This window comes from Chiloscyllium plagiosum, chromosome 2 (genome assembly GCF_004010195.1).
Source record: "Chiloscyllium plagiosum isolate BGI_BamShark_2017 chromosome 2, ASM401019v2, whole genome shotgun sequence".
Classification (NCBI taxonomy): domain Eukaryota; kingdom Metazoa; phylum Chordata; class Chondrichthyes; order Orectolobiformes; family Hemiscylliidae; genus Chiloscyllium; species Chiloscyllium plagiosum.
In genome coordinates, this window is record NC_057711.1 from 131,092,716 (window position 1) to 131,115,282 (window position 22,567).

Consider the following 22,567-nt stretch of genomic DNA (forward strand, 5'->3'; position numbering starts at 1 on the left):
TGGAGGATACTCCCCATTATATTGCAGGATAATACCACATGTAAAATAAAATGGAATAAAAACACATCTGGCAGCTTAAAACTGGGCATGAGTTATGTTAAACAACAGTCTATAACTTTATGGCCCAACATATCCCCTTTGCTACCAAGAGCAGAGAACATGATGCAAATCCTTCAGGATCAGACCTTGGAGTGCAGATTTATAGTTCCTTGAAGATGGATTCACAGGTAGATGGGATAGTAAAGAAATCATTCAGTATGCTTGCCTTTATTGGTCAGTGCATAGGAGCTGGGAGGTCAGGACATTGGTTAGGCCACTTTTGGAATACTGTATGCAATTCTGGTCTCCCAGTGATAGGAAGGATGTTGTGAAACCTGAAAGGGATTAGAAAAGATTTACAAGGATTTTGCCATGATTGGAGGGTTTGAGCTATAAGGAGAGGTTGAATTGGCTGGGGCTATTTACCTTGGAGTGTCAGAGGCTGAGGGGCGACCTTATATAGGTTCATAAAATCACGAGGACCATGGATAGGGAGAATAGAAAGGATTTCTCCCCGCGGTGAGAGAGTCCAAAACTACAGGACATAAGTTTAAGTTGAGAGGGGAAAGCGGGAACTTTTGTCATACAGAGGGTGGAGCATGTTTACAATGAGCTGCTAGAGGAAGGGGTGGAGGTTGGTAGAACTACAACATTTGAAAGCATCTGGATGGGTATATGAATAGGAAGGGTTTAGAGGGATATGGGCCAAATGTTGACAAATGGGACTTCTCCAAACTCTCCAATGGGACTAGATTAATTTAGTATGCATGGTCGACATGATGAAGGGTCTACTTACGTGCTGTACATCTCCATGACTCTATCTCACCTTCTGACCCCACAAAACCTGTCCACCATCTAAAACATAGGTTAAGCTTGGGTGCAGCTGCAACAATACTCAAGAGGTCAGACACCAACCAGGGCAAAGAAACACACTTGACCAGCACCCCATCCAAAATCGATTTACATACTCCTTCACTGGTGCATGACAGAGGCAGTATATATCACCTCAAAGATGTACTGTAGCAAATTGCCAAGCCTCCTTATACAGTACCTTGTCAACAATACCATGAACCAATTTTATAAAGATAGAAATACAAAATTGGTATTTGTAAAAATGTTTATGTTTTCTTGGACTTCTGTATTGTTGGCTTTTAACTGTCCTCTGCCCTGGGCCAGCTAGCCACTCAATTGAATTAACAGATATAGTTCCAGAAGACAATCCCCTGTTATATTTAAGGGTAACTTGTGATGGGCAATAAATGCCATCTTTGATAATAATTCTCCCATCCAGATAATGACAATCCTTCTTAAACATACATTTATCAATCAGAAATGACTGTGCTTCCAGACAGCCCAGCCTCCCTCTGAATACTGCTATGTCAAGATTTAACAATAAGTGGCTGCTTATAGTGGAAACAACTATTCACAAAGGCTTAAAATTAATTTTAAACAGTTTATCAAAGATTTTCCAAAGTAAAAATTAGTAGGCAATCATAAGGTGAGGCACAAACAGAATGTTTGGGCAGGCAAAGGTAACACACAACATAGCAATGCAGCCACCTATTTAAAAACAAGGGATATTGGTTAAGTTTTACCTCTATTTTTGAGATCCTTTGACCTTACCCTTAAAATAAGTATTTTTACCCCACAACAATGCACCTCTAAGATGTCCACTATGTCATCTCTATTCTAACCGGTGATTGGAGTATCATTGCTTTTTCTTTTCTTAACAGGTGTACAAATCTTTAATCAATTTCCACCACCAGGAAGAAAAGAAACCAAGTGGCCAATGACAAACAATTCCCTTCTCATCAAAGAGCAATGCTGTGTGTTCTCCAGGTTATATATTTTTTCTCCTTACCCCCACACTATCGCCTTACTGCGGGAGCGCTCGCATTTTCCCCAGCACCCATGGTGTGTGTGTGCAGGTATGAAACAAAGTGAAATACACAAGGTGCACAAATCTTTATCCAATTTCCACCACCAGGAAGAAAGGAAACACCCGAGGGGCCAGTGACAAGCAACGCCCTTCTCATCAAAGGATAATGCTGCATGATCAAAAAAGTGAAGGGGCGGGCAGGGATTAAATCAAAACAGAGTTGGAGGAAGAAATAAGACACTCCACTCCCTGTGGTACCCACCTCCCCCTGAACAGCTCGAGGGTGTTGATAGACACCGCATACTCCTTCTCCAGAGACACCCAGGCTCGGATGTAGCCGCAGAAGAGGGGCAGGCAATCGGCCATAATGACCCCCTCACTGCTTTTTTATTTCATTTGTAATGATTGAAGTCAGGTTGACTATATGTTTGTTGATTGGAGTTATTTACATGGCTAATTAGGAAAGCCCTAGCTGACCAATCTAAACAGAGGACTAGAAGCTCCTCAGTTCAGGCGACTGACTCCGAGCTGGCTGGTCACAGCCAGTGTACTGTGCACAAGTAAATAAAGGGTGACTTGGTGACAGGATACTGGCCTCAGTGCAGTTAGGTCACATTGGTGCAGCACTAGTGTCCCTACCTCTGGGTTAGGAGGCCTAGGTTGAAGTCCCAGCTACTACACAGGTGTGTCATGGCATTTCTGAATAGACTGAGTTAAAAACAAGAACATTCTTGTCTGTGTGTTTTGGTTTCTTGTTTTATGGTGACAGTGTGGTTCCAAAGAACTGTTTCCACAGAAGGATCATTGAACTTGAAAATTTAACTCTGCTTTCTACCCATGGATGATGTCAAACTTGCTGAGGTTCTGAACAATTTCTGTTTTTGATATTAACTGCAGATTTATTAATTTATGGAGTCTTAGATAGTGGTGAATAAAATGATATGTGGATTTTGTAAGTAAGGAGGACTGAAACAGTATCAGACAATATGATAGTCCCACTTCTTTTGTGTTTGGTGATGAAACTTGAAATTACTACAAACGGTGGAATTCCATGTATGATAGCAAGGGTAAGTCACTTCATAAGGTCAGATTTGGTATTCAGTGAAATACTTGCACCATTAGTCAGCCTTCCACACAAAAGGCTCAAATCACAAAGAATTACAGAAGTGTTACAGTGTAGAAGGATGCTAGTTGGCCCATCATGCCTACATTGGCTCATTAAATAAGTCTCATTAACTAATGCCAATCTCCTGCTTTTTCACCATATTGTTGCACATTATTTTTATCCAAATAATTATCCAATGCCCTCCTGAATGCCTCAATTGAGCTACTTGTTAAGTGAAAACGTTTTCTTTCACTTCCCAGTGCTTCTCTTGCCAATCACTTTAAAAATTAAATTGGATTATATATGGAATGTGGTGAAACAATTGTCTTTGGAAGTCTGTATTTGCAATTTACACAACTGGGACATTATTGCATTCCTTTAACAAGACATATCATCTCAAACAGAATTTTCTAGAGGTAGTAATGGCATTCGAGGGTAGGGATTTAAGAAAAAGAAGCAAAATATTTCAATGCTCCATCAAAAATTTGATACCCATTTAATCATTTTTAAGATTGCATGAAAAGTCACAGGCATATAGATGATGAATACTCTAAATTCATCAAAGGTATTAATGAAAAAATTGAATATTTGTAACAAGTGCAAGAGAATACATTGCAAGCCAAAGAAAGCCTTCCATTATTGAGCAATTTTACTGAAACCATAGTAATGGAGTAAAAAAGAACCAAATCTTCCACATTTTATAGGCATTGTCTAGATTTAGCATGTCAACAGTAATTTATAGTACAGACAAAAAAGTAATTGACAAAATAATGGAAAGATGGATAAAAATGGGGTTGGGAACATCAACTAAATTCCAAAGGACAATGGAGGAGAATTTGCCAATGAGGACTTCAGGAGAATGCGTGAGAATCTGATTATTACAGCAATGCACATAGCAGGAGCAAGTTCCTTTAACTAATGGGATTTAGGAGATAATTCACACTGTGAGTGACAAATACCTCTTAAAAATTTTAGCTGGCCAAAGGAATTGCCAATTGACAACTTCTTTAGTGCATATAGTACATGCAAAACAAAATGCTCCCAAGGCTGGAGTTTACAAGCTCTATCAAATAAGTAATGGCAGGAATTTGAAAATAACTTCAATCATATGGGATTGTGCTCCGGTTATGAAGGGGGTCTTCAATTTGTTCACTTTTTGAACAACATGTGAATGAATACTATGCATGCTGGTAGAAAAGCATTTATTAAGGTGGAGGGTTGAGAGAGGAACTGGAGGGTTTTTAGGTATACCATCAGAAAAAAAATTAAATCTTGGGGACATGAATTACAAAAGGGTAGACCAATCAGAATGCGGAGGCTCAGGAAAAGTTATAGTCACTGATGTCAAAATGATAAACTTGCAACAGTAACCAAACTGTTAAAGCACATTCCACAAAGCTTATTGGCATCATTTGCAAGTTGATGGAACCTTGACAGATAATGGAAACAGAAGACGCATCATAAAAATCGCATAATCACATGATGGACATTTATGGACAGCAGATTGTGGGAGAAAATGGGCAAATTGCAAGTGAACCAATTGATAGTGAAGATTGGGATAAGACAGTTTATCAAAAAGATAAACTGCCAAAACTTTGACATACATAGCTAAGGGGCTAGTGGGTAGAATGGCAGGAAAAGCCGGAGGGAAATACAAAAACAAGGCTGAATGTTAACAATAAGAAGCAGAATATCAGAACGATAGATTGCCAGAAGGAAGTAGAAATGTAGAAAGCTAGGAAACTTGTGGAGGTTCACCCAATGGGCCTAACTAAGGCTGACCATAGTTTGGGAGAAGATTTGTAGCTCGGGTGCTTGTTGTTGTGGTTCTGTTCGCCGAGCTGGGAATTTGTCTTGCAAACGTTTCGTCCCCTGTCTAGGTGGCATCAACAAACACATCGACCTGGACCCAATATACGGCCACTACAGCAGACAGCTGGAACTGACAACCCGAAGCGGCAGAGGAAACACCACAGAAGCGCTTCACAGGAGGCTCCCAAGCACTGAGGATGTCACCTAGAGAGGGGACGAAACGTTTGCAAGACAAATTCCCAGCTCGGCGAACAGAACCTCAACAAGGCTGACCATAGATCAAAAGCTTGTAAAAAGGAATCTAGTCTTAGGAGAGAGAGATTGAATGGTAGTAGCCCAGTCAAGGGTTGGAGGTTAAGTAGGGGGCATAGTTTAACAACAACAAGGATCAGAGAACAAGTGAGGAATGCCATAAGAAGCAAGATTGTCCTTACAATAGCAGGGCTCTAGTAACTACCAATATCACAGATGTTAAGTCAATAACTAAGGCAAAACAAAAATAACTTGATAGTTAAAGAGTTAGACAAATGCACTGAGGAGCCAGACATGAAACAGCCAACATTATATCATTGATGAATATATGTAGAGTATGAACTTCTAGAAGACACAAATCAAGCTTGGGGATTTGAAGAACAACTGGGCAATCAGAAAGTGAGAATGGTGCACAGATTTCCAGCCCTGGATGAACCAGGACATTAAATTTGTTTGTAATGCCTCACATACTGATCTTCCTAATGGTTATTCATGTACAGGAAGATTCGTTACATTTCTTGTGAGAAGAAATTACAAATGTTGTCCATTAGCCCAGGAATCAAAATGAAAAAGAGAGTTGCTAAAAGAACCTTAGTGGCAAAGACACTTATGCTGGTACAAGTGACAGATATGTAGGTATTGAATACATTAAAGGGACTCCTATATAAGGGGCAGTCTGGGAAAAAATGTGCCAACAGAATGCTACATTGACAACCATTTACGCTGAGTCTATCCACTCAACAAAGAGTATCACGGGTAAAAGATTGAGGATTGAGCTCACATATACAAAGGAGATTTTGGAAAGAAAGATTTCGAAAATAAAGTGAGTTGTCACAAGTCACCAGCTATTGGATTGTTTTACAGCAAGAAGTGCTTAACTATAGAAATTGTTGCATGTTCTCAAAGATGAACACCTTGAGTTAGAATTAATTATGAGAACATGGAAATAACCTGTTATAATTTTGTTCAAATTTCTTTTTAAACTCAACACAGGGAAATATGGAGTAGGTCAAAGATTATTTGTTCAATAATGTAACATAAAATGTATGATCATTTGTATCTTTTTTCATGAAGTTTTTTTGTTTGTATCTTAATTTAATTTTGGAGAAGAAAAATGAGAATCTGTTAGTATCTTCAGACTCTGTTGATGGATGGCAGATACAGGGAGTCCCTGATTTACGATCATCCGATTTACAAATGCTGGTACTTATGAGTGTGATCCTAGCTAGGAGTGCAACTTTAAAGATCAGACATGCGAACATTTGTTTTACTTATGAATGACTGCTAAATATTGTCCTGTGTTGTGTTCTAACTTGCGTACAAATCAACCAGCAAACAGACTCCAATGGAACTGAATTATAGCCGGGTGTCTGCCTGTATGTAGCAGCTGAAGGTAACGAGACGTTGGGTATTGATTAGTGTTCCACCTGCTGCAGAGATATGTTTAATATTTCTGTACGGTAGATTTAAAAATAACTGTAGTGAGATATATGCAAGCTCTTGTGGTGCAATGGGTTTAAGTTCCACGTTCCTTGCAGGTGTATCATGACATACCTGAACAGGCTAATTAAAAACTACTGAGTTCTACAAAGAGCCAACCTATACAAGGGGGAGTTATTCAGAAAGAAGTTGCAAGTTCTATGGCAAGCAATAAATAATATCCATCAAAGTATTCTACTCTTAGCCTATTCATAGAATCCTGACAGTGTGGAAGGAGGCCATTCAGCCCTTCGAGTCACGCTGCCCCTCCAAACAGCATCCTGTCTGGACCTACTCCCATTCTCTATCCCTGTAACAAAGCATTTTCCTTGGCTAACCCACATAGCTTGCTCATCTGTGGACACTATGAGCAGTTTAACACGGCCAATCCACTTAACCTGCACTTCTTTGGACTGTGGGAGAAAACTGGACCATCCCAAGGTAACTCACACAGACACAGGGAGATTGTGCAAAGTCCACACAGTCACAGACAGTGGAATCAAACTTGGATCCCTGGCGCTGTGAGGCATCAGTGCTAACCACTGAGCCACTGTGCTGCCCCAATCTTCACTAATAGACATAAAAGTCACTTAACATACAACATTTAGGAGGGTTCTTCTGACAATAATGCTGAGGGATTTTTTTATCTCATCTTATCCGAAAGACAATATCTCGGACAGTGCAGCACTCTCGCAGTACAGTCTTGAATTTTGTGCTTGAGTCCCAGAGAGGATTTAAACCACCTGTTCTTTAACTTATGAATGTTTCAAAAGTATTTACATATATTGATGTATAATATTGGTTATTTCCTTTAGTCTTTTTTTGATGAATTATCACCAGCATCCAGTGCTATTGCCCTCCTTTGCACCATTAGCAATTTGTTTTATTTTAATGACTGCAATTTTTTTTCTGCTTAATAAAAATGAAGGAGTTGTATTGCTAAGTAGCCTTTCACATTTCACCAATCCTCAATTAGCATCTTTCAAACCCATGAACACTTCCATCTAGAAGAACAAAGACAACAGATACACGGGGACACAACAGCTTCAAGTTCCCCTCCAAGTTATTCATCATCCTGACTTGGAACTATATTCTTTCACTGTTGTGGGTCAAAATCCTGGAATTCCTTCCTTAAGGACATTGTGGGTCTACCTACAGCACATGGATTGCAGCGATTCAAGAAGGCAGCTCACCACCACTTTCTCAAGGGCAGCAATAAATGCTGGTCCACCCATTGTGCCTATGTCGCATGGCCCATGAGTGAATATAAAAAGTGGCTCTGATCTAATCAAAATTAATTCTTGTTTGGTTTGCTGTCATGTGAACTTTATTTCAAAAATATAAGCAGAAAAATAATTGTAAGAATAACAGACATTTTTAAAATTTAGACCTGCATAGTTGTAATAACATAGTAAATTAAAGACTCAATTGTTAGGACATGGAATGCAGAGAGCTGAACCAAATCAGCCTTTCTACCTCTGCATTCTAAACAGTGCAAAGTTAAAACCTTCAAAGACACTCAAAATTGACCCCAATGTTTGCTAACCAGACTTTTGAATAACCAATTCCAGACTCTGTGATAATCAATTCCAAACATTGGTTTGTGGGCATAGATAATGGTTTCTTGGTTGATTTTCTGAAGATGTTGAGTAGGATCACCTTCATAGTTCACTCAGATAAAGGCAGTAATACTTATAATTTAGTTTTCTGTTCTCTGAGCTTCCACAAGCTGCTCATGGGAAGTTAGGCAGAGAGCTTCCAATCTTCATGCTTCAGCACCAACTTCCAGGATTCATTTCCAGAAAACATAATCCAAAATACAATTCAAACTCTGACTGTTTCATGACAGATTGACCACCTCCTCTATGAGGTACCAGTTACCATTCAGCATCTGCCATCTGTTTGACCATAAGATATTTTCCGGACTTGCTGGAACCACTTCCCAGGTACTGACCTCATTAGTAGCTAACTCCTGCTCTCTGTTGAAACGTAATGCTCTTCCCCAGTGATGAAGCGTATGTAGAATCTTTTGATCAGGAACCAACTTGCAATTAACTTCTAAGCCTGGCCTCATGAATAAACCAAAACTTGTTTTGTCTGTTTTCCTTTTAACATAAGCTATTACCTACAGTCCAAAAGTCATCCTTAAATCATAGTTCCTAGTTCACAGCTCCAAACCAAAATAGATAAAAGAATAAAATAAGAATAATGAAAAATCAATGAGGGTACTAACATAGTAAAGTATTTTCCTTGTAAAATACAATTGAAAATGTTGAGAAATACAAGTTACTCACAGGCTTGGCTGAACCATTGTGTAAAATACCCTTAATTTACATCAATGTTCTGAAGCTATCCCCAATCTCCCCACAACACTGCATTTGCCAAGGCTAGCCCACCTAGTCTGCACATCCCACCTAACCTACACATCTTTGGACTGTGGGTGGAAACTAGAGCACCCAACAGAAATTGGGAAAACGTATACGCTCTACACAGAGAGTCGTCTGAGGCTGGAATCAAACACAGGTCCCTGGCAATGTGATGCAGTAGTACTAACTATTGAGCCACCATACCTGGCACTGATGTGTCTGTGTGGGTTGTCAGTGTCGACAAACATGCATAAGTACACTCTAGGAGAAAGTGAGGACAGCAGATGTTGGAGGTCAGAGTTGAAGAGTATGGTGCTGGAAAAGCACAGTCGGTCAGGCTGCATCCGAGGAGCAGGAGAGTCAACGTTTCAAGCATAAGCTCTTCATCAGGAATGAGGGGGTAGCCAAGGGGACTGAGAGATAAATGGGAGGAGATGGGGCTGGGGGGGGAAGGTAGCTGGGAATACGATAGGTAGATGAAAGTGGGAGTGAAGGTGATATGTCGGAAAGGAGGGTGGGGCGGATAGGTGGGAAGGAAGATGGACAGTTAGGACCATTCAACAGGGTGGTGCTGGGTTGGAAGGTTGGATCTGGAATAAGGTGGGCAGAGGGAAAATGAGGAAACTGGTGAAATCCACATTGATCCCGTGTGGTTGGAGGGTCCTAAGGCGAAAGATGAGACATTCTTCCTCCAGGCATTGGGTGGCTAGAGTTTGGTGGTGGAGGAGGCCCAGTACTTGCATATCCTTAGTGGAGAGGGAAGGGGTGTAAAAGTGTTCTGCCACAGGGCGGTAGGGCTGTTTCGTGCTTGTGTCCCCGAGATGTTCTCTGAAACGTTCCGCAAATTAACATCCTATTTCCCCAATGTAGAGGAGACCACATCGAGAGCAATAGACACAGTAGGTGACATGTGTGGAAGTACTGGTAAATCACCGTCAGATGACTGTTCCTCTGATGGAAAAGACTTTTTGTTTTCTCGAGTTCTAAACGTTTCAGGCTCTTAAAATGTTAGAAATGCAAACCAGCCGCTGAGAAGGACAGACTATTTAACATTCTGAGTTTTCACCTTTGATCAGAATCTACATTTAAGTTGGAAAAAGTTAAAGATTTTATACTGGTTCTTCACTCAGTATTTAGAATAGGGTTTTATAATGAATTGGTTGAAGGAGGTGGCCTGGAGTTATGAAGAAACTAATAGATGTTGCAAAGAGGGATTGTAGAGTTTTACTTTCCTCGATTAATTACCTCAGATGGACTCAAAGGTCTTTATTATTGATATTGATATTGTGATCAGAACTGGTAGAGAGTGGTCAGCATAATAGCATGAACATTTCCAGATGGTAAATGGGAATTCAGAATACAATGGACAGCACAATGTTCAATTGTGTTCATGCTAGAGTTAGATATTTTCCTAATCAATTTGTTTAGTGATGTTATTACATACTTTTTGGTACAGGTGGGTCTTGAAGCTGGGTCACCTGGCTCAGAGATAGAGTCACTACCACTGTGCCACAAGACCTTACCTCATGCTAGTGTTGTACCATCAAGTCAACTGTCTCATTGTCTTTCTCTGCTTTCTAATCCAATTGGCACAACAATTACTCCCTTGACCCCCTCAAACATTCAGATTTCACCATAACTGCAATTTTATTATAAGTAATGTATTATAAAAAGTGTGTTTTTGTGATGATCGATCAAGCCTCATTGCATGGGCTGAGAAGTGGCAGATGGAGTTTAATTCAGATAAATGCGAGGTGCTGCATTTTGGGAAAGCAAATCTTAGCAGGACTTATACACTTAATGGTAAGGTCCTTGGGAGTGTTGCTGAACAAAGAGACCTTGGACTGCACGTTCATAGCTCCTTGAAAGTTGAGCCGCAGGTAGATAGGATAGTGAAGAAGGCTTGTGGTATACTTTCCTTTATTGGTCAGAGTATTGAGTACAGGAGTTGAGTGGTCATGTTGCGGCTGTACAGGACATCGGTTAGGCCAATGTTGGAATATTGCATGCAATTCTGCTCTCCTTCCTATCGGAAAGATGTTGTGAAACTTGAAAGGGTTCAGAAAAGATTTACAAGGATGTTGCCAGGGTTTGAGGATTTCAGCTATTGGCAGAGGCTGAAAAGGCTGGGGCTGTTTTCCCTGGAGCGTCGGAGGCTGAGGGGTGACCTTATAAATGTTTACAAAATTATGAGGGGCATGGATAGGGTAAATAGGCAAAGTTTTTTCCCTGGGGTCGGGAAGTCCAGAACTAGAGGGCATAGGTTTAGGGTGAGAGGGGAAAGATATAAAAGAAACCTAAGGGGCAACTTTTTCACGCAGAGGACAGTATGTGTATGGAATGAGCTGCCAGAGGATGTGGTGGAGGCTGGTACAATTGCAACATTTAAGTGGCATTTGGATGGGTATATGAATAGGAAGGGTTTGGAGGGATATGGGCCGGGTGCTGGCAGGTGGGACTAGATTGGGTTGGGATATCTGGTCGGCGTGGACAGGGTCTGTTTCCGTGCTGTACATCTCTATGACTCAATGTTGAGAGTTCACAAGAAACCTATCATTTGCAATCTCACCACATCTGTGCCTTTGAATGAAAGTGCTGCACTCTAATCCTGCCCATTCCCACTGTCCTTTTGCTTTGTTTCCCTAACAAAGCAAGCCAGTAGTCATTATGTTGGTGCTGCAAACAGGAGAGGCTTCAAGGAACATCGAGTGCCAGCTGAGAAAGAAGCAGGAGAAACGGAGGAGAAAAGCAAGGGGTCGGTGAAATGTTTGCACTGGATATTTGCAAAGGGCAAGATAGATATTTGCAGAGGGTGAAGGGATGTTTGCTGAAGGTGAGTTAGAAATTTGCAGAGGGTGGGTCGAGTGTTTGCAGTGAGTTAGGATACTTGCAACGGATGTTTTGGGAAATTTGCAGTGTGTGCGTTAGATGTTTGCATGAAGCAGGTCCACTGATTGCAGAGGGTGGGATGAATGATGTTTGCAGAAAGTGATTTGGATGTTTGCAAGTGTTGGTTGGGATGTTTGCATTGTGTGAATTAGATGTTTGCAGGGACTGAGTTAGATGCTATAGGGTCAGGGGAGATGTTTGGAGAGGGTTGAGTTTCACAGAGAGTGGATTGGGTATTTGCAGAGGGTGAGTCTGATGTTTGTAGGGGGTGTATGGGATATTCGTAGACAGTGAATTTGATGTTTGCAGAGATTGGGTGGAATATTTGCAGAGGATGAGTGGTATACTTGCAGGAGGTGATTGGGATATTTGCAGAGCATGAGTGGAATCTTTGCAGAGGGTGAATGGGATATTTGCAGAGGGTTTGATGATTGCAGGGAGTGGGCGGAATATTGACAGAGGATGAGTGGAATATTTGCAGAGAGTGAGTTTGATATTTGCAGAGGGTGAGTGGGATATTTTCAGGGGGTGAGTGGGATATTTGCAAAAGCTGAGTGAGGTATTTGCAGAGGTTGAGTTTGACGTTTGCAAAGGCTGAGTGGGATATTTGCACAGGGTGAGTTGGGAAGTTTGCAACAGGTTGATTTTGAATTTTTGCAAGGGGTGAGTTGGGAAGTTTGAATTAGGTGAGGCGAGATGTTTCCAGAGGGTGGAGTTGGGAAGTTTGCAGAGGGTGAAATGTTTGCAGAGGGGTGAGATAATTGCATCGGGGTGGGGGAGCCTTGATGTTCCCGGGGCACGAGCGGAGGGGATCGGGGCTGGAGCGCGGGCTCCAAGGGAGGGGGAGGCGGTGAGGGTTGATTGGTGGGGGGTGGGTGTGTGCTCGAGGCCCGGAGCCAATGGGCTGTCGGGGAAGTGGCGCCACGTGACCGGCGGAGCTGTCCCGGGAGGTGGGAAAAAATAAACCGCCAACGGTCAGCTCGACGCCTCAGAGCGGCTCCGGGGGAGCGGGAGGAACAGGGAGAAGAGGGACAGCAGGCAGCCTTCACAATAAAACCCCACACTCAAACTCAAAACTACTCTGTTACAACTCACCCAGACCTCCCAATTAAATTGCAATCACCAAAACAAAAAAAGTAAAATAATCAGTGAAGGGGGTGGTGGGGGGGGAGGGAGTTGGGTTCGGGGAGGAGGGGGCGGTAGGGGGTGGAGAAGACTCGTCCGATCGGAAGATGCCAAACGGAGCTGGCTCCAAGTCTTCAGCCTCGGCGGCGGCCGGGGTGAGCGACGGCGACTCGGTCCTCAACAGCGGCGGCGGCGGCGGCGTGAACGGCAGCTTCTCCAAGGCTCTGAACCCCGGCGCCGTGTCCCCCGCCTCCAAGAAGTCACCTCGCCTGCCCAAGTGTGCCCGCTGCAGGAACCACGGCTACGTGTCCGCCCTGAAGGGCCACAAGCGGTTCTGCATGTGGAGGGAGTGCCAGTGTAAGAAATGCAACCTGATCGCCGAGAGACAGCGGGTCATGGCAGCGCAGGTAAGCTCCAAGGGGCGGCCGTTCACTCACTCGGGGCTGTTCGCACTGACAGCGCCCGGGCTGGGGGGGAGGGGGTGGGGGTGTCTGTGTCTCGGGGTCGGGGTCTGTCTGTGGGGGTCTATCTGTGTGGGTAGGAAGGGATCTCTGTCTGTGGGGGTCTATGTGTGGGTAGTGTTTGATCAATGCACGAGAACCACTTATGGTCAGGGGTGAGCACAGACAGTAGGAAGGGGTCTCTGTCTGTGGGGTTAGGAAGGGGTCTGTCTGTGGGGGTCTATCTGTGTGGGTAGGAAGGGATCTCTGTCTGTGGGGGTCTATGTGTGGGTAGTGTTTGATCAATGCACGAGAACCACTTATGGTCAGGGGTGAGCACAGACAGTAGGAAGGGGTCTCTGTCTGTGGGGTTAGGAAGGGGTCTGTCTGTGGGGGTCTATCTGTGTGGGTAGGAAGGGATCTCTGTCTGTGGGGGTCTATGTGTGGGTAGTGTTTGATCAATGCACGAGAACCACTTATGGTCAGGGGTGAGCACAGACAGTAGGAAGGGGTCTCTGTCTGTGGGGTTAGGAAGGGGTCTGTCTGTGGGGGTCTATCTGTGTGGGTAGGAAGGGATCTCTGTCTGTGGGGGTCTATGTGTGGGTAGTGTTTGATCAATGCACGAGAACCACTTATGGTCAGGGGTGAACACAGACAGTAGGAAGGGGTCTCTGTCTGTGGGGGTCTGTGTGGGTAGGTATGAAGGGGTCTCTGTGGGGGTCTATGTGTGGGTAGGAAGGGATCTCTGTCTATGGGGGTCTATGTGTGTGTGTAGGAAGGGATCTCTTTAGGGGTCTATCTGCGTGGGTAGGAAGGGATCTCTGTGGGGGTCCATCTGTGTGGCTAGGAAGGGGTCTCTGTCTTTGGGGGTCCATCTGGGTGAGTAGGAAGGGATCTCAGTCTGTCTGTGGAGAGGGCTGTTTCTGTGTATCTGTGTGTATGTGTGGATTTGTGTCTGTGTGGGCTGGGGAATGGGGTTCTGCTAAATCAAAGAAACAAAACCTGCTTGCAGCTCGAGTCTGACCAAAGACTCGTTACTGCAATACAACCGTGTTCAGATAAGTCTAAACTAACCGTGGCATCGAACAAAAAACAGTATATAGAGTTTTCATCAAAATGAGAGCCAAAAACATTGCGAGGTGCTGGAATAAAGTCAGGAAAGATGGGCAGACCCGCAGAGTAATCCCGTTATGATTTTTATCTCCAAACTCAATAAATCTGAAATAACAGGAATAACCCAGGGACCGGAGATTTGACAAAGACGATTGCAATAACTTCGTCGCTGTTGCAGCATTCTGAATCCACGCGAAAAGTTTCAAAAACCTGGATTTTCTTTGCCAGTTAAATACTGGCGGCGAAATAATTTTAAATCTGGAAAGACACGACCTTGATTTAAATTCTCTTAACGCCTTTGTAATGGAATCAGTCATGCTATTTGTTAACTTGAAGTATTTGCAACATTCAGTTGAATAAATTATGATTTAAAGCATATTGGTGTTTGCAGAAATACTGTTACAGTGCAGTCACCGAGAAATAAGTCTATCAAATAAACTACTTGAAATTAATGGTGTTTGATGAAATGATGCTATTTTGCTGTTCGATCCTGGAGACATCAAAAAAATGTGAACAAGCGAATGAATAATTTTAAATTTAAAGAAAGCAATGTTACAAAAATTTAAAACATTGTCTGTGCTAAATTTCGTTCTGGAGTTGAAATGACTTTATTGGAATGTCATAATTTGTTAACTGGGGTTGAAGGTACATGTGAATTGCTGTAAACCAATATGTGGTACATGTTAACGTGTTCGTTTTCGCTAATAGATCAATTTGCTGCGAAGCCTGTTTATAATGTGCGCAGTGGTCATGCGAAATCATTTTAATCATTAAATAGTTTCCGATTATATTCTGCGGTTGCTGAGTATTTACTGCATTACAAACCAAATCGTTTTCTCGTAAGATCTTAGTTATTACATTTTTTCAAAGTTCATTTAAAACTGACTTTTTCAGATTTTAAATTTCACGTTCAAACTAGTTTTCCTGTTTATGTTACAAATCAATTGGTGGTGCAAATGATAAAATCAGAACAAATTTATCAAATTTTTTTGGCGGTAAACCAATCGGCGACTAAGATTAGGATCAGAGCATGGCGCTGGTCTGAAGGGTACGGTCAGACCTTTGCTCCGCCTGAACTGGCTGTTCTTCTGTTTGTAGGTGGCCCTCAGGAGACAGCAGGCTCAGGAGGAAGAACTGGGCATCAGCCGACCAATTCCACTCCCCGGAGCCGCGGAGCTGCTCATCAAGAGAGAGAATGCAACCCCGAACAGTTCTTGCGCCCTGGGCACTGGAGGGTCTGGCTTGACCTCCAACCCCAACACACCGGTCACTTCCTCAGGTAATCCCCAGGCAGGCGGACACTCAGCGCCGGGAACGCTGGAGCTCTCGGTGGCGCGGGGGGAGGGGGAGGCCGCACTGCATTTCGCTCCAATTGCTGCTGCTGAACTTGCATCGTTTGCACCCGGACAGTGCCAATTTGCATTTTGGAATCTATGATGTTTCGAGTTCCTTTTTGCATCATATGTTTATATCAGAATAAAAAAAAGAGAAATGATCATTGGGAGCCAACACCTGTTTAACTGAAGGTTTGCAAAAGCCAGAATTGTAAATCGTTTACGATCTCACGTCAAATTACAACTGTTTATAATAAAGTTAAAAGTATCTAAAGTATAAAACAATGTTAATATGTTACATTCAGATCAAGTGACTAAAACTCCGATAAAAATATTGCAACAGAAGCTGCCGTTTAATAAATAAATACAAACTGCTGATAGTGCCATTTCATTCAGCCTGTTTGAAATCTTCCTCGCTGGTTCAGTTTCATACATTTCCCATTTAAATAGCGACGATTACTCCTCCGATTTTCCAAGGGCTAATGTATTGTTGAGAGAATGTTGGATCCTATCGTGATCCATTGGGACAATATCCGATCCTGTAATGATCTGTTGGGAGAATGTTGGATCTTGTAGTGATCCAGTGGAGACACGTTGGGTCTTGTAATGATCTGTTGAGAGAACGATTTGGCAGTACAGTTGTCGGACTGCGGTGTACAAAGTTAAAAATCACACAAGACTAGGTTATAGTCCAAATTAAACCTGTTGGAATATAACTTGGTGTTGTGTGATTTTTAACTGTTGAGAAAATGTTGGATTCACTCTGTTCTGTTGGGAGAATGTTGGATCCTGCACTGTTTCCTTGGGAGAATTTTGGACTCATCAATGTTCTGTTTGGACAATGATGTGTTTCTATCATTTGATGTTTCTGTTATTCTATAAGTCTTTCTGAGGAAAGCAATTTAACAATCCTATTTTGAGAATCTTCAAAATAATTTGTTAAATAGTTCATGGCAACATTTAAACATATTTAGGTATATGTTGCTACAGCAGCAATATTTTCTGAATAGCTAATTTGGCTAATCAGTAATTTAAGTAATATATACTGAAGCATAAGTTACAACACATTGTGAGACAAGAATAAATGGTTGGTATTGTACACTTTTTTGATATTCATTATATAAAGGAATTAAAGTGGTGGTTGTTGCAGTTTCAATAAATCAAATTCTGTTGGAAACAAACTGGAATTTATGGTGTAGATTGAATATTAAACTAAAGTAAGATTGGCATATCAATGATCTGAAGAATGGCGCTGCTTTTCCAACTCAAGTTATACTGAAAATTTTCATGTCATTGTAAAGTGGAAGCTGTATTGTAGCAACACCATGGTTTTGGTACAATCACACCCCAGGTCCTTTAAACCAGATTATTATTTTACCTTCCTCTTGTAGTTTCAATCGTTATAGATTTTGTTTTACTGTCCTGAAGAAAATAAGTAATCTAGATCATTCCTCTCCCAAAAATCTGTTAGAGTCTGGAGTCATGCAATATTTGAGCCATCACATTCTACAGCCAAGAGGATATGCTATAAGCGTGAAAATCAGGTTTCTACCTTGGAGTGCACTGGATTACAGTCAGTTCTTCCAATTTTATGCACTTCCTCAGATAGGAGCTGATCTAAGTTTGACTCTTCCCAAAAAGGGCTTTTGCCTGGAACGTCGATTTTCCTGCTCCTCGGATGCTGCCTGATCTGCTGTGCTTTTCCAGCACCACACTCTCGACTCTAATCACCAGCATCTGCAGTACTCACTTACGCCTTCTTTCCAAAATTGCATTGTTGAGTTTAGAAACTGGCAATAGTATTGGTAGCCAGTATTATGGTACTATATCTTGGTGTTTGATATGTCCTGCTATAATTATAATCTGAAAAATGAAGCTCTTAAAGATAAAATGTAATTTTTATTACTGAAAATGGTAGAACTATAACGTTAACACATTAACAGTAAAAGTGCCTTGAATTTCCTGGAACTACCAGATAAAAAGGGCAATTTGTGAAGAAGCGATATACTGCAACTGCTGGAAATATGAAATACAAACAGAAAATGCCTGAAATAAAACACTCTATAAATAATAATAAATAAAATGACAGAAACCATTACATTTTAGAAATTAATCTTAAATATTAAACCTGTTTCTGCCTGTAGAAAGGCTGCTAGACTTGATTATTTTCAGCATTTTTTGTAGGGCGATTGTGAGTTTTACTAATGAATCCAGGAAGAATGTGTACTATACTTGGTTTATAGGAATTGCTACTATTTTAGTTGGAATAATTCAACCCACAATTTACATATGTATGTTGTTACTGTGTATTTTTGTAAACAGCTTGATTTACTATATGATGATGGCATGCACGATTGAATAATTGGCTAATAAATTGTTCCAAACAATCTGAGACAAGTTAGGTTATTTGGTAAAACTATGCACAGTTATTAAAATCACATTCCACATTCCATCCGATGATTTAAAGACATAATAAGTAAAACAATATTGAATATTCAATATATTAAAATATTGACTGAGAATGTTTACCAATGTTTTGGAAATGGATCCCTGTTGCTCTCTATCATACTTAGTGACTTAAAATTAAAGGCACATAATTATCTTCCTTTTACCCTACTTAATCGTTGTACAAAAGCATGAGAAATAGGACTCAATTATGATGAAGAGTCATGTAGTATTGAAGCATTAGCTTGCTCTCACTCCATGGTTGCTGCCTGACCTGTTGTAATCTCCAGCATTTGTTAATTACAGTGCAGATTCCACATGTGCAGTAATTTGCTACTATGTAAGAAATAGGAGCTGGACCAGACCATTTGGCTCCTCAAGCATGCTCAATCATTCTGTAAGATCTTGGTTAATCTTCAGATGCACCCTCCCATATCCCTTAATTTCTTTCGTACCCCAAATTCAGTTGACTCTGTCACAATTTCATTCTCCATATACCAAAAAAGAATAGAAGTACTGGAGATGATACAAAAAATTACAAGGATGGTACAGAGTAGAGTGCTTATAACTACCAGGAAAAGCTGAACAAGCTGAGTGGTTTTTCTGTATGAACAAGAAGACTATCCTGTGATTTAGCAGAGATCTTTAAAATTATGAATGATTGTGGGGGTCAGCATTGAGAAGATGTTTCCGCTGTTGGCAAGTTCAATGTTAGAGATCGTGCAGAAATATAGGGTGGTCACTAATAAATCCAATAATGATTTCAGGGAAAATCTCTTCACCCAGGAAATGATTAGAGTGTGGAACCTGTAACCTCAAAGACCAGTTGAGGCCAGTAACGAAAATTCATTTAATGGGAAGCTAGATGAGTGCATGAGCGATAATGAAAAGCAGGATATGCTGATCAGGTTAGATAAAGGTGGGTAGAGGCTCTTTATGGAAGAGATATTGTTATTTAGTATTATTTTGATTACTTTTTCATGTTTCTATTTATTGACAGTAAATCATTTCTTGTTATGAGTGTAAACATTACTCTTCAATGTTACTGTTATATGTCTATGATTGAGGGTATGTTATTGACACAAAATTGCTGTCTAGGAGAAAGTGAGGACTGCAGATGCTGGAGATCAGAGTTAAGAATGTGGTGCTGGAAAAGCACAGCAGGTCAGGCAGCATCTGAGGAGCAGGAGAATCGATGTTTCGGGGATAAGTCCTCTATCAGATGAAAGGCTAAAGCCTGAAAAGTTGATTCTATTGCTCCTCGGATGCTGCCTAACCTGCTGTGGTTTTCCAGCACCACACTTGACAAAATTGCTGTCTCCCATATAAAACAAAGGCAGTATATTTCAAGTAGGATTAAGTGTTGAAACTTTGTTTTCTTTTAGCTACTTCTAAACCCCATAGTTAGATTTCAGTTTCAGATAGCTCATTATTATTTGTTATATTTACTGCCAATATATTAATCTAGCCAATTTCAGGTAATTCTTGATTTTGCAAGAATATTTAAATATTTCAGTGAAGATCTGATTGCATATATTGTTTATGAATTGTCAAGTCTACTGTTATACCTAAGGCTGACACTAAAGCAGCAAACAATCAAATTTGTGTTCACCAATCCCTCAATGCAAACAGCAAAACATAGCAGTTTTGGCAGCATCAGTAGAGAGTTAATATTGCGACAGATTTGTTAACTCTGCTTCTGTCTTCCGTGATACTGCCAGACCTGCTGAGTTTCTCCAGTACATTCTTTTTCTGATTCAGATTTCCTGCATTTGCAGTTCTTTATTTTTGTTTTAACCCTGCAGCGGTTTCAGTTTTACACCAAAGTTGCTTTGTAAATCATTCAGGATTTGCTCCTTTAGTTTATGTAGCCAGTTAAATCCCTCAGTGAGATTATTGCCTGGTAATTACATCCTATGTAATTATTCTCTATTATTGAGTCAATTTTCTTTGCCTTTCCTCAAAGTTAACATATGCAGACTTCAACTTACTTAGGAGCGGAGTAGGTGAGAAATAGGAGTAGCATCCATTTATTTGTCACAAACCTGCCTTCATGAGGAATTTGTTTAAAATTCAGGTTTTACACAAGGCTGAGTCTTTAACTGATATCGAGGCAGGTTTCCTGTACAATTAAACCTGTAGGGCTGCAAATAGAAATGCAATTCAGAGACCTTAGGCAGTTTAATTTGCTAGTTGTCCTGAGGGTGGGAGTTTGAGCAAAAGTGTGCCATTACACCACAGAGAAGTGAGATATTCCAGAGGAGCCAGAGGACTGACACCCATGAAGGAGAGAGGGGGGTCTTAATCTTGGAGTGCAAAAAAGGCTACCTTGTACTGCCACGGAGACAATGATTTTAGAATAGTTTACCGTCAAAATATTGGACTGTATAAAAGAAGATATCAGTTCACTTTCTGAAAATGTACATAGCCAAAAGATTTTTGAAATGCAATTTGGATATTCAGAGATAATTTATGCAATTAATAATTGGTGGAGCAGTGATTATATTGTGTTGAGTTAATTTGTTTTTAATATATTTTGGTAACTTTTTGGTTACCATGCCTAATCCACCTAACCTGCATGCCATGAGGCAATTTTCACTCAGCCCTGTGAAAAGATGTTCTTTGGTTATGATGCACTCATTTTCATATTTTGAAGCATTTCAGTGAAAAAAAGCCTGTTGTACTTTGAGAAATATGAAAAGAAGTTTCATTTTGTCTGCATTGTTTGAATTACGATCAACAACCTATTTTTAAAGGCAGAGCTTTGAATTATTGTTTCATAATCCAATACCTCATAGAATCCTGACAGTGCAGAAAGAGATCATTTGGCCTATCCAGTCTGCACCAACCCTCTGAAGAACATCCTACTCAGACCTGTCCCATTCCTGCAAGGGGTTTTTAACATGGCTAACCCACCAAACAGCACGTCCGTGGATACTGGGGGGAAGTTTTAGCAAAGCTAATCCACCAAACCTGCACAACGTTGGAATATGGGAGGAAACCCACAGAGACACCAGGAGAACACGCATCTTTCATGCAGTTGCCCAAGGTTGAAATCAAATCCATGTCCTGGTGCTGTGAGCCAAAAATGCTAATCATTACGCCACTGTAACATACCTCATGACCAGGTCTATTATCCTCTTTAACGCCAAGGCAACATGTTATTATCAGCTTCTGTATGGATGACTAGAGTGGAATCTCTCCAACAATATGCAAGTATATCCAACGTTATGTAAAAAAAGATATTGCAAGTTAAAGCCAAAGGTAAAAGATGCAATAAGCCTGAAACAGAAATAGAAGAACAGTAACATGAGAAGGCAGACTGTCTGTATGGATGTTGCAGATTCTCCCCATGTTTGCCTGGGTTTGCAGGTTAGGTGGATTGAACATGCTAAGTTGCCGCATAACTTGCAGACTAGTTGAATTGGGCATGGTAACTGCACTGTTAGGGGATAAAGTTGGGGGCTAGGTCTGGGTTGGATGCTCTTCGGAGATTTGGCGCAGACTTGATGGGCTGAACGGCCTGTTTCTGCACTGTAGGAATTCTGTTCAATGATATAATCGGAACAGTAAGCTGTAATAGAAAATGGCCTGTTGTGACTTTGCTGCTAATTGTTGTCCATGTAGAAATTAACTGGTCTTCACTTTCTTATTTTAATTTGGACATTCAAGATTAGAAACTCAGCATGTGAGAATTTGTAAACTATATTTAGCTCTTTCTTGAAAAGAAAATTGGATTGAAAGATTCTGCTTGGTTGATATTACATTGAACCTTCTGGTGAATTAGGATACAAGTGGGAGTATCCACGTGCTATTTTGTTTTAAAAATTGACCAGGGTATTCACTGAAGTCACTGAATTGTGAAACCACCTCTGGCAGCTTGTTTCAGTGTTTGAGTTGGAATTATCTGGAATGTTCCATCAATAGTGTGACTCCTGAGATAGACCACTGATTTGGGCCTGATTCAGAGTTTAAACCTATCTATTCTGAAGTGGTGGTGTGAGCAATAGGCAAAAATATAAACTGCAACAAAGTAATTTAATGATTGTTTAAGGACTTTTATATTCATGTTTGTAAACACATTTTTTCATTTAAAGCTATCAGCATCTTATTACTAAAATTGATCTTTTGGTATTGATTCCTTAACTGCACACTGTAGATATCGATCTTCAGCTATTAGGAGCACATATCCTAATGATGCGACTCTCCTGATTTTTGATTCCAGAACAGAAAATTCTGAGGAAAGTCTGGGTTAGGATTCCACTTGTCCTTGTCGTATCCACCCCTTG

General features: G+C 41.0%; 1 protein-coding gene across 2 annotated transcripts in view; it reads left to right on the plus strand.

Annotated features, from left to right (window-relative positions):
* The first annotated feature begins 13,255 nt into the window (after positions 1-13,255).
* LOC122563980 (doublesex- and mab-3-related transcription factor 1-like) overlaps positions 13,256-22,567 on the plus strand; it is a 138,056-nt gene continuing 128,744 nt past the window's right edge. For both annotated transcript variants that reach the window (XM_043718374.1, XM_043718386.1), the window contains exons 1-2: positions 13,256-13,353; positions 15,598-15,778. In XM_043718374.1, the coding sequence (XP_043574309.1) occupies positions 13,285-13,353; positions 15,598-15,778 (250 nt within the window). In that variant the 5' untranslated portion in view covers positions 13,256-13,284. The remainder of the gene's footprint in view (positions 13,354-15,597; positions 15,779-22,567) is intronic.